General features: G+C 38.1%; 1 protein-coding gene across 3 annotated transcripts in view; it reads right to left on the reverse strand.

Moving 5' to 3' along the window:
* The window catches only part of RFTN2 (raftlin family member 2), a 36724-nt gene extending 18766 nt beyond the window's left edge, over positions 1-17958 (reverse strand). The window contains exons 1-6 of one of the 3 annotated variants that reach the window (XM_064660538.1): positions 13615-17958; positions 13011-13157; positions 8881-9064; positions 6814-6925; positions 4946-5258; positions 1792-1992 (exon numbers count right to left, since the gene is read on the reverse strand). In XM_064660538.1, the coding sequence (XP_064516608.1) occupies positions 1792-1992; positions 4946-5258; positions 6814-6925; positions 8881-9064; positions 13011-13149 (949 nt within the window). In that variant the 5' untranslated portion in view covers positions 13150-13157; positions 13615-17958. Of the gene's footprint in view, positions 1-1791; positions 1993-4945; positions 5259-6813; positions 6926-8880; positions 9065-12122; positions 12323-13010; positions 13216-13614 lie in introns of those variants that run through there. The other 2 variants (XM_064660537.1, XM_064660539.1) reach the window with 2 other exon arrangements.
* Between the last annotated feature and the right edge of the window lie 69 nt (positions 17959-18027).

Genomic DNA, 18027 nt, shown 5'->3' on the forward strand with positions numbered 1-18027 from the left:
ACACTCAAAACTACAGAGAACACTGAAAACTGAGGAGTTGTCATTGTTGTCAGGGTTTTGCTTTTGAAGAACCCACACAGTTTAGCTTTTAAAGATTATGTTTTACTTTTTTTTATTTAAGCTCTGCCTTGCAGAGGAGATGGTGACTGCATATTATTTTAAGTCAGGATTAACAGAAAAAAAGCATAAGACACAGTAAATATAACAACTACTCAAAGTCCTAGTAATTTTGCCCTCCTTGTATAACCCATATAAGAGGCAGACAAAGTGACTTACGAAAGCAACTTTGACAATTAATTATCTAATGCTCTTGATAATCAGCCTGAGCATTGCAAAAACTGTTTAAGGGCCCTGAAACCTTTATAACCAATGTTTTACAAGACTTTCCTCCACTGCAGCTCTTTATTTTGCCTGCTTACACTGAACTGCCATAATTAATTATACAGCAACACCAACAACTTGCAACTTAGTACAAGCAAGACATGTATAAACTCAACCAAAGTATCACTCTGGAGAAGTATAAAGTCTAGGTTTATTTTAACAAATGTTGTTTGATAGCAGTTAATAGTTTCAGAATTTATTAACCAGGTCAGTTTGCCTTGATCTGTACCCCTAACACTAGGGTACTATCATCTTCTTCCAGGTTTTTTTTCAAGCAATTGTGCAACAGTCAGTAGCTTCCTAGTATTTTTTGCAACATTTAATTTCTGGCTTTCAGACAAATTCAGTTCAAATAGAAATGGAATCTCTAAATTATGTATCTTACCAGCAACAGTTTTACAGTTCTAGATACTCTGGCCAGCAAAGAGCTGCTTCTGTTGTCACCAGTGGTACAGCACTGACCCACAGCTCTGCCAAAAGGCAGGATTTTAGGCTCAGCATGGTGTGCAGGGGCCTGGGCCAGCAGTGGCACTACTGACAGGCTTGCACCTGTTAATCAGGAGGATGAAGGCTAGGAACTCCCAAAGAGCTGGTAGGATCTCTCCAGAAAAAAAATGGGTATCACACCAAAACTGGCAGAATGAAGTAAACTTGAAGATCCTGTGGCACAGAGGTCTATCATTTTAATTGCTCTATTATATGAGTATGACTGTCAACTGAGCTGGCAGATTCCTGCAGAAGAGCACAGGAAGCAGGAGGGATCAGGGAAGACCTCTCTCCCAGCTGTGTGAACAAGTCCTGGAGGATCTGCCTACAGTTGAATGCAAGGACAAAAACAGGTTTCTCTACTCCCTGCATGTGTCCACATCTGACCAGAACAGCAAATTTTAATGCAGTTTGGTGGTTTGGAAAGAATTCTTAAGAAAGTAGGAAGCATGGAAAGTCTAACTTGGGTTTAATGGTACAATAAGGTTAATGAGAACTCAAGGTGCTCTTTTGTCTCATTAGAAATATTTGGAGTGCAGCACAGTATCCAGAGAGCAGCAGAACAGGAACATCACAGAAACATTCATCTAATGATCTCCCCCCTGCCATTACCTTTTCCTTCAAAAAAAAAAAAAAACCAAACTAAAGTTTATTTTGTTTTATCACTACGCTAGTTTCCTGCTTTGGAAATTCTCAATTTGATAAACCAAAAGAGAAATTTCAATTACTTCAATCTCTAATTGGCCAGAAGACAAATTATTCCCTTTTTAGCTATCAGATTCTACAAAGTTACAATATACTATCTGAACATGTTTACATATTGACCTCCATACCAAGAAACAAAACATGGTCTTACTTTTTTCCCAGTCATGTAGTTCTGCATAAACAACTAAAAGCTTTATTATATTCTGGGACTTTACTCACCTTTAGAAGATTCCCAGTGCACAAAAGAATCAACTAAGGACAATCCTTGTTTATAATAAAATGTAGTTAATTCTAGCCAGTCTGCTTCCAGAGTACTAACAACTGGCCCCTTCCTTGTTACTTTCATAGACAAAACACCTTCATGATAGGTCCAGCAGGTGGAATCGTCATCAAAAACATTGAAGACTGTATATAGCTTGTCTGACAAAAGAGAAAGGAAGAAAAGTGAACCTCTTAAAGACAGTGCTTCAAAATTAATAATATTACTAATCTCTTATTTCAATATAATTTTCTAATTCTAAGCAGCAGCTTTAATAATTGTTTCCTGATGTGTCTGTACTCTGTTTAAGACCTAAACACACTCAGAACAAGGTGTGAGGGGAAGTATGCTTTGGGGTACAAGGAAAATGTGAACTTACTACACTTGGGCTGCCACCGGACCCTCTAGGTAGGTGGGTTTTGCATAAAGAAAATATACAAGAGCTAAGAAGAACCCTGTGGAAACAGACTTCATTTCTGCCACTCATAAAACTTCTGGCTACAAATATTTGAAATTCTAATAACCAATGACAATTTTTTACATTTGTAAACATAAGGAATGTCTTGTACTGTATCAATTTTTACCCATTATTTTCTGAAGGTTATTTAAGTATGATATTAATTGCCTACTGGGGTTTCTCAGTAGCTACTGTGATCAGGCAAGTATACAAAACCTACATCTCCTCAAATCATTTTATATGTAGGTATTAATACACTGCTGTTACAAAAACATTCAAACAAACATTCAAAGACTAAAATTCACAGATCCACAGCATTTCAGGAAATCACTGCTGGAAGTTATCAAGGCCTAGCTATTTAGGGGTGTTCCACAATACACTCATGTGTTTCACTGCTGTGGAGAAATAACACAAACTGGTTGCCCAGAAATGTTCTCAGATGGTCTAATACTGCTGAGCAGAGTAAATCAATAAAAACCAACCCCTAAACATGGAAGTATTCACACTGCCAAAACAAAGGAACTTGGCTTAGATGACCCCAAATAAGAAGCTAGTCTCCCTAGGCTCCAGAAACAGAGAGAGATTTCCAAAGTAGGCTTTGTAGTGCAAGTAATCTGAATCAGCATCTGGAAGAACCCCTCTGTTCTGAGAATTGTTACCACACCCACTGCAAATGACATGCTTTACCAAGAGTAAGGTAAATTCATAGCAAAATTCTGGACTTTCAGTAAGAATGACTCTTTCTAGTCATTCTAGTATACAGTTTTATTTTATCCCCTCCACAGGGGGTTATATTAGTATAAATGCATTTATCCTGATAACCTTTAATTTCCTTTCCCATGTAGCAAAGTGAGATCACTTATGCTTCCAAGAAAAGAAAACTGTTTTCCAATACAACTATTCAGTTGCTCATATCTACCAGAAGTTTGCCTCCACAAGCAATATATCAGTCAAAATTTGATAGAATAAATCAAAGCAATGTAATAGTAAAAATTGATATGTTATGACCCCCAAATCCAGAACTTGGACAATTTGCCTCTTCTGAGCAGAGGTAAATGGAACTGGCATATTGACACAGCAGTACATACATACTCACTCATAAGACTTCCTTTCAAAATTCACATCAGTGTTTTTTTAAAGTGATGGTTACATACAACATATTCCAAGAAAGGTTAAGTTTCCAAAAGTTCTGCCTTACAAGTTCCAGTGACTTTACTATTTGACTAGTATAGAGAAGCCTGGCATATCCCCTCTAAAGCTTTTGGAAAAGTTTCCTGAGAGCACTGCACATAGGGGATGCACTGGTTGCTCATCTACCTGCTCACACCAGTCTGCACAAACAACACTCCTGAACAGAACCAGTTTTCCACTTTTTCCTTGTGGGACTTCTGCCACATATACCAAACCCACTGTTTCAAGATGTAAGGAAAGAGCTGAGCTTTAAGAGATTATGCTATAAAGGCTCACTTGTAGAACTGCTTTTATTGAAGCGTTAAAAATAAGAAGGACATTGCTCATAGTGCACAGAGTCATTCTTCTGACAGCCAACAAACTGGAGAGGCTGCTTTACTTCTAACAGCAAAGTGAAAAGGTTGCTTTTGAGAGCAATTAAAACACGTCTGGCCCATCAGGGAAGAACCTATTATGTCAAAATGCAGCCTGACATGGAAGTTTCATGCTGCCTGCTTTCCACACAATACTGTCTTGTGTTAGTTCTCATGCTTCAGATTACTTCCTCCTTTCCACCTTCTCCTCTTAGCAGCCTGGAAGACTCTGAGGCAATCTTTCACACAGACTACACTAAGCATCTCAGACTCTTCTACAACTAAGTTGTCTACCTCTGCACCAACACTTTTCAATTATACTTTCCCTTTCCATACTTCTAATGCTTACTTTTCTCTAGTGAATTCATTTTGTAGCAGTTATCGTCTTTGATTTCATGGTCAATGCATTATTTTAAGTGATCTCTTTCAGGGTGCTTCCTGAAGGCACGTTAACCAGAAAGAATCCATTAGGAACGGATTTGTTTGCTGTACATTATGGGAGCTGGCTAGAAGCATGTAAAATTACAGCTCTGGCTGGAAGGGGCTCTCTCTGTTGTCAGCTTTGAACCAGGCACAACTGCAATCACAACATATTCTTGGAAATGTTTATGATTTAATACTAAGTGAAAACAATATGCGTTTAGGAAAAAGGTTTTATAACAATTGCATCCTTCTAAGAGAAAAGATTTTTACTGCCACATGTTTGTTACACACATGCCAAGCAAACAAGCTACCTGCTTGCACCACATTTCAAGTCAGAATTACACTGTGGGCAATTCTGGGGGGGGGTGGTGGTTTGTGGGTTTCCCTTTATTCAAGTTACAAATTAGAATTTGGAATGTACATTTATAATATTCTATACGAAAACTGAAGTATCATTTTAATCTATTACCACAGCTCATATACAGAAAGTAGAAGGTAAATATTTCTTTTGCTTTTTTAACTGGCAACTTCTTTAGAAATGTGTATGCAATGTGTATGCATTTATATGTGCATAAATAGAGGTATCATCCAAAGCCAGTATTTGACAGAACAGCATGTTCTATTTTTGCCAACACCTTAACAGCTCAATAGAATACCTTATTTCTACAATAAACGAGCAACATTTATTACCATCTCCTTTCCGTGGTTTAGAAGGGCTGACTTCTTTTCCAATCTGGAAGTCTGAATCCTCTAATAGTCTGCTTTCTCCTTGCATTTCCTCCTCTATCCCACTCTCAGATGAATGACCACTCAATGTCCCCTCATTCCAGTTTTTATAGTTTTCATCAAAATTTTCTCTCCTGTGTTCCCTGTTTCTTCTGCCCAGTGTTGCTTCCAGCTCTGCATTTCCATCCGTGCTTGTTCCATTACAGGCTTTGGGCTGAGCAAAGTGTTGCGTTACAAATCCCACAAACTTCTTGCCTCTTTTAGCAGCTTCGTTAACCTGTAATACAACAGAAATTTAGCTGCAGAGTCATTTTAGAATTGCATGGAACTTCTTTAAAACTTCTACATGCATGTTCTGTTTAACTGAACTGCTGAAGACACGAAGACATAGAAGGGTACTTATAGAAGGGTGGCTTGTCTTTGACACTCCTCATGCTTCAAAGTAAATGGAAGTTTTCCAGCATGTATCTGGAATCAGGCCAAGAAAGGTGGCCAACACTAGTACTGGCTTGAGGGCATACAAAGTCCTTCATTTAGAACAAATCCAAAGTACTTTATTTACTGTGTCACAGAGATAAGCAGTACAGTGGAGCGATAAACAGTATTGTTTCTTTAAACATGTGATACCAGTCATACTAAAAATACTGCCCTCCAATACTACAGAAATATCTCTTTGTCATGTGCCATGATTCATTACCCCCTAGTTCCCTCGGAGGCTACTCAACTTCATTATTAGTGAGAACACTGAAGGAGCAGAGAAAGGAGGGAGCTAGAAGCAAATAACCCTCTTCAACTCCTTCAGCCAGTGATGCGTCTTTTTCTCTGCACTGAAGTCTCAATCTACAACTGACATCTGTGCCACCTGTGAGATGTGTCTGTTCTTGGAGGTGTTGGTTTTTGTTCTGGGATAAGGAGTGCTGCCATTTAGGAAGGTGATCCCACTGCCATCTTGTGCTACAAGCTTCCTGTGAGGAAAAGTTTTCCCAGGTAAATCCAAACACCGAGAACAGTTTAAAATCAAATTATTCTCCCATACTACTTCTGTACCAAATATGCTTCCACGATTGCATCACTGCTCATTTCAAGTGTGTTTTTCCTTTTAATCTTTGGCTGGTACACTACACCACCAGCCTGGCAACAGCCACATAGTGTAAGCATGTAACAGAATCACACTAAAACTGAAATGCCTGCCAAAGTCAAAACAAGCCATTTAGAAAATTCAAGCAACTCTGATAACTTCAAAGATGATTAAACATCTTCAATATGATTTTTCCTCTACTACTTTCCTTGGCAACTAATGTAAGAGATATCATTAACTCTTGTAATAACAATAGTTTCCTGTTTCAGCAAGTCTTCAGTTTTGCAGAGGAAGTTAAACACAAAAAGAACCAGAACTAGAACTTGCATTCCAGCGGAACTTTAGTTTACTTTAACTATGCAATGTTTTCAAAAGCTGTGCCAAGTAAATACTTAATACACTTACTGCATGTTGTAGTTCTGTTAAAGAATGAAAAAAACTTTCTTAGGTACTTTACTCGGAATAACATGAAACTTCAGACATCACACAAGCATTTTATAAAAAGTGATCGAGCTGGGCTTGATTCTGCTTTAAGTGGTGTAACCAGCCAGTCTCCCAAAGCTTTGCAGCAATCAACACTCAGTCCTACATTAGAAACATTAACTAGTGAAGAAAAAGAACTCTTCATTTTCAGAAAAGCTTTGTAGCTTCTATGAAATAAATGCAAAACTAAAAACACATCAACCACTTAATATAACTTACATGTATGATAGCAACAAAAGTCTGAAGAAAAGTTGGAAAAAGCCTCCATTACCTTTTCTAACAGTTCTTTCACTACCTCATTTGTCAGTGTTTCATACATTAAAGGACATTCCTCAATCAGCAGCCTGGGGTGCCTTTGTCCTCTGGGTGCTGCATGCTTCTGGCTAGAACACAGAAAGAAAGCAGTCTTTGTCAGGAGTTTGCTGCTAACTTGGGCAAATGCTTGCATATAGAATTCTTCTCTTTTGAAACAGTTATGAAATCCTGACAATGCTTCTTCATACTTTTTAGAACTCAGTGGGTTTTAGTGTCTTGTTCTGTTTCTTATGCAAAGTGACAGGTATTGTGTTACAATGCCATGGTAAGAATATTAATATTTAACAGGAATTTCATCTGAAGGCCACTCATAGGCATCTTTTGGAAATTGAGCTTTACTGATAAACACCCCTGCTACTGTAATAAATGCAAAAATCTCTGATAATGCAAACCCCACAAATTTAAACTATAAATTTAGTAAGCACAAAACAGGTTGGGTTTTCTAGAAAACACTATGAATAGAAGTGGTCCTTTTACACTCAACATGCTGCTGCTTAGTTTTTGTAACTAAAGCAGAGTTGCAGCTGTTGTATGAAACAGTACAGACAAATACTAGAAACACAATACACAAACAATTACTGAGAGCTAGATAGTGTTTAAATCTCTCAGATTTAAGAAGCTGACAAGCACTAACTTCTATTTCAAGTTATAGAATAATACTCATCATGTTTTAGATAAAACCAGTTGGATTATAACTCAGACAACTTAGTGTCTGATTTAGTGTACATCAATAATATAATGGGATTTTATTTGATGCTTCCTTCACATAACCATTTGAATTCAAAAGAAACATCAATGAGACCCACTGAAATATAAAAGGTTACTTTCCAGACAGTAGTCAGAGGTGTATTTGCCTACAGCAAAACCAACAGAAGTACATAAAGCACCTGCATAGCAAACTGTGAAGCTACACCAAGAGTTTCACACGTAGGCTACAGGGTCTCACCACTCATCTATTCAAAGGCCTAAAGGTTCAAACAACAACTTTATAAGGATGCCACACCTAGAGGGATAAGGCAAGTTGTGGGAGCTGCTGCTGGCAGTGTCAGCTCCTAGAAGCCTCAGCTCCAGAAAGCAAGCATTCTGCTTTCTTACCCAAGCTTTTGCCCACAAGAAAAACATTCACCTTGTTTGCAGATGAACTTACAAAGGTTAAGTTGTATGAGCAGCAAATACCCTGGACAATGCTTGTTTAAGCAAGGGGTTTGAGAAGTTACCTCAAATGAACATGTTCTACAGAAGCCTTACTGGAGCAGCAGGGGGCAGCTTCCAATTTACACCCTTCCAGTCCTCCAAATAAATGAAAGAACCCTTCACACAAGGACTCAGGAGTGAAGGGGAAGCATAACAACTTTTAATGCAGTAAGAACCTCACTTTTCTAGTTTTTCAAAATAAGAACAAAAGGTTATATTCTGTACATTCAAATAAACTAATGGTAACATTTCTTTGTGTTCTTTATGATCACATGGTGATTATAAGGCAGTGAAAACATGAGTAATAAACAAGACCATGGATCTGGAACAACTCTTGCATCTCCCTCAGTGTCAAAACCAAGATTCTGTAAGACCTCTGATCACAGAATGATTATCTCCTTCTTAATAAGAAAAAACCCAAACTCTCCCTGACAAGCTGTTTCACAAATTACATGTCATTTTCCCTGGGAAAAGTGAAAACAAAAGTTTTGAAAGCGAAGAAGATAAAGGAGACAAAGTAATTTAAAGCAGCTTATTACTCTCCTACTGTTTTGGTTAATCTTCTATTTGCTGCAGTTTCTAAGACAGATGATATTACACTTTGGATTTTTGTTTGGACATTTACTATGGCAAAGTAAACATTAGCCTGTTGTGTGCTTAGCATTGATTAAAAATCATTATTAACTTGCTCACCTTTCTAGACCAGGAACAGTTAATTTGATTCTCTGAGGCACTCATTTCAAACTGATAATAAGTTATGCAAGTTGAGCAACCCATTTACAAATGGCTTAAGTAATGGATCAGTGTATTCAAATGATTTCACTGTTACCTTAATTTTAATCGTGAAAGTACCACTCGATACATGTGACTTGCAGGGAAACTCCTTCTACGTCCAATTGGCAGCATAATAGGATGAACAGCTCCTACAACATATCCTTTGCTGTAATATTCTTCCACCTGAGAGGCTATATCCAACACAGAACTGATCTTGATAACTTCTGGATTTGATGAAGCTAAAAGCATTGAAAGCAGAAGAGAAGCACGTGATCCTGTGTACATCCACATACATTTTAGGAGAGAGTTTCTTTTATGTAAACCACACAAAACCCATCCCAAGGTGTTTGCTAAAAAGCTACAGTTCTATTTATACAAGAAAAAGCAGAATCAAAGATGATTCAATAGTATTCAACCACTTGAATGTAACTATTTTTACAACTTCATATGATCTATTTATAACGTACTTGGCAATGTTTTCTGTTTGATCTAGGTTTGCCAAGCTGATTTAAGAGCTGAGTTAACATCTAAACACACAATAGGGCTGAATTTAACAAAGCAACTATTTTGTCCATCCAAAGCCTTAAACATACTGATGCAGTACCCTTCAACCTTAGTTTTGAGCTAAGTTCCTGCATAACAGATTTAAGCCTGCAACAACTAATTTGTTTCTCTGGTTTTTTCCCTTCAGAAGTCATCTGTGGAGTGCAGGTTGGTATTTTTACATAGTCCCAGTTCCTTTTTCTAGTAAACCTAAGTACACACCACCTAAGTAAGCTTGTGGTGTTTAATTTCTGCGGAGAATCCCTGAGTGCATGCAGGCATTTTGCATCAATAGGCAACATCTTGGTAATACACAGCTCTTGGGGACAACTGCACAGATAAAGGGAAAACTTCTTGGAGAATCTTTTTTGAATTGTCTGATCCACAGCACTTGCACAGAGGACATTCCATGCTGGTAACAGTATATTCTGCTGCAGTCAGTCTAATGGGGCAGTAATTCCTGTTCCTCTCAAGTACAACTGGAATTGCAGATGCTCTCAGAGAGCAGGAAATCAATACCATATACAGACAGTAACAGAAGAGTAATTATGACAGCACAGATTTGCCAAAGCTTTCATCCCCTTCCATAAAGGGACAATATTTTGCCCTCAGCAATACCTCCATCCCATGATTACACTCATAGTAAATCTAGAGACATACATGCTGAGAAATAACTGCTCCACAACCCACAAGCCAAGAAAGCAGCAACGATGCAACGTGATCATCGCTTATTTTGCAAATGTCTTAACCCCTTTTCATTAACAAAGTTTCCCTCCTGATGTGCTATCAACAGGTAGCCAAAACACTTTTACCAGTACCAGAACTGCAGCTAACTTGCCAGCTGCACAGTAAGCTTCCAATGCAGGACACTGAAGATGACAACAGAACAGCTACTTCATACACATTCATACTGTTACTCAGAGTGACAAGAACTTCACAGCTTGTCATCTTAGCAGGGTGCATCAATGTTCCTCCTTTTCCCTAACAGGAGGGTTCTGGACAAAGCATAAAACATTCTGCTTCAGTAGGAATATTTAAACTATCCCTACTTTTTAGTTGAAGTGACTTGAAAAAACAGTAGTTGTTTTTGTAACTGAGATATGCCTCACGATTGAGACCTTGGAATTTACAATCACTGACAGGCATTTAAAATTATACTTCAGAGTCCACTGCTCCCTTTTCTTTGTACTATTCAATTCCACCAAAATAAAAGATGGGCTTTAATTTTCTTGTTTGGGATTCTCCTGGTGCAGATTACCCTCCATGAAGCTGAAAGCTAATTTTTTACAGTACAGATGGAAGCTTATGGGGACCAGGAGGGGAGAAGCCAAGGTTCAGTGCACTGCTAATAACTAGTTAAGATGCACAAGGACTCTGGCCAGCAAATTTAGGCTGCAGCATGGTTGACCTAATCTGCATCACAGCTTGGGAGAAGATCAGGGACTGCTGACAGTCTCTCCAGCAGGCTCATTTCCACTTCACACAGCACATACCTGATAAAGCACAGAATAAGGCAGATTGAAATGAAGTAACAGACTCAGAGTTGCTGTATTTTTATCTTGATGCAGGACATAATCATCTTTAAGATCCTACAGAAAGCTAAGTGCTGATTTTCTGTTTTACATGGTGCAAGAACCAGTGGCAATGAATCACTCAGGCAAACAGAAATCTTGGTAGGGGAAGACCTTGCTTGGAAAATTGGCAAGACAGAAGGAGTGTCATGAAGATATAACACAACTTGACAGCAGAGTGAAAACTTTGGTCTGAAACGATAAAGGGATCTCACTAATGTTTCACTTAGCCAAAGGACATTCAAGTAGCAACAAGTACAAGAGTGAGTTGACTGAGGTAGGAAAAAAAAAAGAAAGCCCAACATATTCTCCACAATATTTTAGCTAATCCCCACATTTCAGAAGCAATCAGAATTCACAAATACCTCTCAGACAGTATACACACTGGTTTTTTTATTCATTATCGTCTCTCTATAAAGGAAAGAAATTCCAAGCAAAACATATTTTAAGGTCATATACACACAAAGCTAGAACCATTCAACAGAATGTGTTCACAAATCCACTTGCTTACAGTCAGAAACCTAAAAAGACTTAGGCAACTATCAGAAACTGATTTTGCTTATTTAACATTCATAATACCACAGCAGGCCACTGAAGCCAAGCATTTCTGAATATCAGACTAAATACGAGAAAATTAATCTTCACTGCTAAGTTATTTAAACACAGAGATGCACCTTTATTTGCAGTTGTTTGATGTGTTTTTACTTAAAAAAAAAAGTCACAACCACCTTTATAACAGATCCTTTACAGAACACTTTCTGAAACTGTGACTTGAAAACACAGGAAAGCTATCCAGAACACAGGCTATTTAAGAACACTAAATGCTCTTCAGCCTCAAAGTTATCCTTTCTATTACCAGTAGATTAGGAGGTAATCCATGTAGGCATTAGGCAGCCTAGCTTTATTTCCAGCATGTTACCACTACTACAAGTTTTGCTACTTCAAAAGGAACAAGCCAGGAAGAAACTTTGTGTAAATAAACAGAACAACAAAAACAGTTGGATTTCACGTACTATAACCTAGTAGAATGTGTATTCTCATCTGTACCTTGCAGATTTTCAATGAAAATACTTATATTTTAAATACAATATTACCACAGTCCTTTAATTTAGAGTAAAACTAAGCAGAAGCCAAGTTTTGTTTATGAAACAGTTCCTGAAATTGCAGTAAGACCTGTACTTACACTTCCTCCCTTTATCAAACCCTTCTAGCAACTGCATTTACTTCAAATCCTTGTTATTAAGATGTTCCAGCAGACTGAGCTGTTCTAAAATGCAAGTTACTATAAAGTGACTGCAAAACTGAGCTGTCTGTTCTCCGAGGGCAGCCATCTGGGCTTGTTTATGTTTTCAACTTTGTGGAACAGGGAGTTGCTCTGTTAGAGATGGGACACCCTCGGGAAGGAAGTATCCCACAGAGCACTGTCTGCCTCTAGCTATGCATACAGATTTTGTTTCATTTCAGTCACGATTTCAAAAGACTATTCAACAACTACAAGTAAAGCACTCGGGGAAAAAAATAGTAAGATGAAACTCTAAAAGCCTTACAGAAATATCTACCAAGAGTCTGGAGTGGGCATAAGAGGGGAAGTTACTCCTAGTATACAGCTAAGGAACAGACTTACTTCTGCATAAAGTAACAAGGACAATGACAGCCTGTTTTCAGAAGTGGAGTGCATTTAAAAAAAATTGTTATTCAATTAAGGTTCAGGCACAGTGTATTTTCTGAACCGTCACACTGAATTCAGACAACCATTATTCAAAGCGAGTACGGATGGCAGTATCTGACTCACAGGAAACTAGGAAAATCTCTAACAGTTTTAGCCAGCTTCCTTCACAAGGACAGTTGTGTAATTTGGAGGGTTTGGTTGTTAAAAATACTTCGGTAGTTTCCACTGTAATTTTATATAAGTGAGGACCTCCGTCATGATTTGTGTTTCAAAATAAGAGTCTTACACTCTGGCTGGCTTTGCTGAAAGTATCTAAGATTTACTGTAAGTCAAACAAGACAGAGCTAAGTTAAATGCCATTTCTTATCTCAGAGTAGTAAACATACAGCATAAAAAAAATACCTTCTAAAGTAAAATCCAGCAATACATATTCATAAGCAGAATCCGTCTTTGTTTCAACTTGTGGTCTCTTCAGTGTAGAAAAGATTTTTCCAGGGCTGCTATCATCTGGGTCTTCCAGCTTTCTCAGTCCGCACCCCATGGCAAGATCTGCAAATGATTAAGTTGCAGGAAAAGGTGGGGGGAGCAGCAAGATCTGTCGCTCTTACTACAGGGGGAAAAAAAAAAAAAGTAACCAAATAACTCCCTTTGATTTTGTTTTCTATTAGCTGTAAATCCAAACAGAGAAAAAATCCAGTTCCCAAACAGCAAAGTGAAGGTACTTTCCATTCATTTTTAATATAGAACCCGTAAGCCCGTGATGATTTCAAGCTACAAACTTGGTTAAGAGTAGGCTTGATTTCGCAGCAACATTAGAGCTGCTCCAAACTAGCAGAGATTTTCCATGCCACGTCAATTTACAGCCAGCCCCTATCAGTGCTCTCTTGCAGAGGACACCAATAGTGCTTTGTTTGTCCTTCTAGACTGACGGGGTGAGGGGGGGCGGGAGGGGGGGAAGAAGAACTGAAAAAGAAAGTTAGAGAGAAACTTGTCTGTCATTACTTACCTCCAGAAGTTCCCAACTGCAGTAGAAAGTCAGAGGGGAAAAAAGCAAGTTAGTCAGAATGAAAGAATGAGAAAAGAGCCTCAACATGGTTGGAGACGAAAATCACTTCCAGAGAGGAAGTCAGCTTCAAGAGGAAATTGCTTCTGGCATCTCAAAGGGTAGAAAAGCAAATGAAAAGCTGTTTAGTCCTTATTTTAGATTTCAGACTTTGGCTCCTATTTCCTTTCTATAGGAATGTTCTTCCAGAGGAAAAAAAAAAAACAAAACCAAAAACACATCAATATAATGTAATACATTGTAATAACAAATTTATGTAGTAATTTCTCGTCCAGAAAAATCGGTAAGAATCTACATTGCTAAAATTAACTTATGTAACTGGTTTTGAAAACCACCAAAAAATGACACTGAAATATTCCTCACTTCAAATGGGAAGAAAGACTTTTTCAACATTATATATGAAAAAAGTTACAAAACTTTGTTTCCCATTTTTTCACGGGTAGTGAACAAATAAAATCCTTTCCTCCTCTGTTAGGATGACCTCAGTTGCTACAGCCACTGGCTTTCAACACTGTTTCCTATACTGAACTTATCTTTAGGTCCTGAAAATTTACTATAATTTTAAGGGCTCTCAATGCTCTTACATTAACTATTGCAAGTCACTTGTAACTGTATTACAGCTGATGCAAACCATGAAAATGCATAGAGGAAAAAGGAACAGTAATTTATTTTCTAAGGCTTTGTTAGGAAATTCACCTTTTTATTTTTAGATTGCACCTAGAGAAATTCAGAATCATCTAGAGAAAGCCAAAGATTCATAATACCATTTTAGATTAAAGGAACTGCACATTTGAATTCAAAAAGATTTTCTGCTTTTTTTCATTGAAATATATTAATCTTATTAAAAATGCCAACATTTCATATAACAAATCACTCTAAGTTAGGCATTAACTATTTGTGAGATTCTGTTCTTTTGGAAGAAAAGTGATCTAACTTTTTATTTAAGTAACTTACCAGGAATGATAAATCTAAAGACCATACCCCTTTGAAATACACATTATAGCTTAAATTTACTTAACTCTGGAAAAGTTTACAAGTCACTGAGCACAGAACCTAGGACTGAAGCTGTAATTATCACAGTCTTTAAAACAAGCTCCCGGGTGCTGAAACCTAGAGGAAATCCCTGAGTATTGTCATCTTGATTAAAACCTGGGAAAATATGCCAAATAAGCAAAATTCATCATCTTCCTGCACGTTGTCTTACACATAAATTGCTCCCAGTTTTCAGTAAAGGTTATCCCTGAACTGTTGCTATACCAGCCATACATGTGAACTGTCCACTCAACCCTGAGAACCCCACTGCTTCATTCCACACAGACTTTAAGATCCACTGTAACTGCTTGCATAAAGCCATGGCATGACTAAGAGAGCTGCAAGTAAAACAACTTTTTGCAGCACTAGTCCAGTTGCCAGCAGGCTGCCTTTTCATTTATTTATTTTACTTAACATAGCTACATTTTTAGTGAGGCCAGAATATTGTATTTTGAGCTCTTCATGACGAGGCTTACACAATATTTCAACCTTCTCACCAAGACAGGATTTTCCATAGTATAAACAAACTCCCATGACACCACAAAGAAACACTGTTACAAATAAAAGCAGTGGTCCTTATTTTGTGCAGCCCTAGATTAGTATGAGGAGCTTTAAACTTCCAAGTTGGAAGTCAGTCAACAGTTGCCACTGCAGACTTGACTCAGTCACTAGATTGAACCAATGAAACTGTGGACTTCACATGTCAAAATGAAGACAAAACAAAATCAGCAAGAACCAGCAGCATCCCTCACAGGAGTTCACAACTGCATCAAGGCAACCAAATGACTCAGGAGAGAAGCAGAATCACAAGATTCTTGGATTCAAGAGCTGCTTGAAGAGCTGCCTGAATAGCTGTAGTTTCCTGTTGCAAAGTGGATACAAACTACAAAACAATCCACTTACAGTGATGCAAGCTGCAAACACGCTGGGAACTGGTATCAGAGAGGAGCAAATCCCTAAAACACCGATTCACTAATGTGTTGCAGTCACAGTACCCCCACTGAAAGAGCATGTGACTCCTTCATTGAAGCTTGATGTAATTTTTAGACTTTTAAAAAGGCAAAGTTAGCCAAACAAAGGGCCAGTGAATCCAAAGGAACTATGCTTCCATGGAAGGCTTCCAGGATCCCCCAAGAGTTTTTATTCTGACGAACTGGAAGAGTGATAGGAAGCCTGCAGAAGACCAGCACACCCACAGGAGTGTGTCCCTAGCAATGGATTACTGACTTCTGCTGGCAGTGCAGGATGAGAAGCAGCAGCACTTCTGCACAGCAGTTCTGACCAGACTGTGAGACAAACACTCTTGCTGCCTATCCCCAGCTCAGCGTTGTTCCTGTCCCCTGGTCATGATGTGCTTTGTTCCCTGTTGTCTGTGGGAGGTTTGAAAACATTTGCAAGGAGGCGTTTTTGTCTTTTTTGTTACATTACTGAGCTTACTGAGCAGAAGGACACAACACCATGCTTGAAACGGATTTGGAACTACACGTGTCCCTGTTCCTGACTCTATGCTGAGCTGTTACCAATACTACTGACATCCAAGGCAGGCTCTCTGTCTGTGGCACTGGTGTCAAATACAAGAGGTACAGGCACCCCTTTCTGAGGAAATCTCTCTTGCTAGAATTGTAAAGGTAACACTTCCTGGGGTTTCGAACATCTGTGATAAACCAACCTGAATACAGAGCCTATCCTTCTCCAAAACCCAGTATCACCTGCAGAGACCATTTAATAAAATAATCCAGTTTAAACTTTGCCTCCCCCAGTACCTTCAAAGATCAAGAACAGGAAATAGTACCTGACAGTAGCATGGTTTTTTCCTCAAGTCATCTCAGTTCCCTGTTGATTAAAATCATGAGACATAAGGAAAATCACAGAACCCATGCAGGTACATGGAACATTTTCCTTGTCTGCATGCACACTGTCTAAATAAAGGCTAAAAATAATAAATAAAAATTCAGAGAGATGAACTTATAATAAGCATTTAGTTTTTAATGGATACTAAAACTCAAGATCATAAGTAACTGAATCTGCAGTTCAGTCTGCTACACCAGTATCCATAATAAATGTTACCTGTCTCTTTCTGTTAGGATACTGGCTAGTAAGTCCAAAGCAATATGTATCATACTGTTTAAGTGCTGCATTAACTTCAAAAATAATGAAAAGAGGCAATATTATAATTTTAAATTTTGAAAGATGAATCAATGACTCAGTAAAAGAGTTATAGAATTTAAGGGGCATCACAACCATGACAAAACTCCTGCTTTGTTACATGATTTAGAACTAGCTGAAGATTCCAAGAAAACATCACCCACCTCCCAGCCTGTCAGGCCACCATGGGCAGTATATTTGCAGGAAGGTTGTTCACTCAAAACATTTCAACTGTTGAGCTTACCTGGAATAAATTCACTAATACAAGCTGCACAGACTTTAAAGATCCATTCCCAGTCTCAAGGTTTGTGCAGCGAGCATCAGAAATGTAAATACCTTAAAACTCCAATTACCTAAAGAATAAATCATTGTTATTTATAAAGATTGCTAGGACCAAAACTGACTCAACTAACAAGAAACAGAAAGGATAACTCTTAAGTTCCTCTGACAAAGTCAAAACAAAGCATTTGGACCAAACGTGCTTCCTACTTGGGGTAGAATATTTTGATCTCCAAATGCACATAAGAACATTATTGAAAAAAAAAAATAATCAGCATTATTATTGCCTGTAGATCAGCCATCACTGACACAGAATGTTTTTAAACAGAGGACAGACACATCAGTAAGACACAAAGGGGCAAACTGCAAACACAAGCTAAATTAGTCAGATCTCCCCAGAACCTGAGGGTATCTGAACAGCTACAGGACTCGAAAACCATTTAAAACCCCCTAAACATCAATTATCTCAAACTGCAACATTTCTGAACTTCAGTTCCTCTCTGAACTTGTTTTCAGGCTTACTTCCTTTGTTTTATGACTGAAAGCAAATGTAAAGTTTTTGCTTGGGAGAGGATAATGACAGAAAAAGCCAAAATCCCATGAGAAGAATTCTGCAACTCCGTTGTCCAGTATTTTTCACAGCCCCATCCCCAAGAACAATTAATTTCAGTAAAGAACTGACATTTACTTTTTTCCTCATAGAACGAGTTGATTTTAAGATACTAAGAAAGTCCCCGAGTTCCATTCTGAAGGCTCTTGGGTTTGGCAACTTGCTTTTTCTTCACCCCAATTTTTTTTCTTTTTAAGGAATAGTTTTTAAGTATGACAGGAACACGGTCTATAAACATGTTAACTTGAGCATAAAAGCCAGCTTTTATGCTACCATCTTTAACTTAATGT

Source organism: Pseudopipra pipra, chromosome 7, assembly GCF_036250125.1.
Source record: "Pseudopipra pipra isolate bDixPip1 chromosome 7, bDixPip1.hap1, whole genome shotgun sequence".
In the NCBI taxonomy this organism is placed as follows: domain Eukaryota; kingdom Metazoa; phylum Chordata; class Aves; order Passeriformes; family Pipridae; genus Pseudopipra; species Pseudopipra pipra.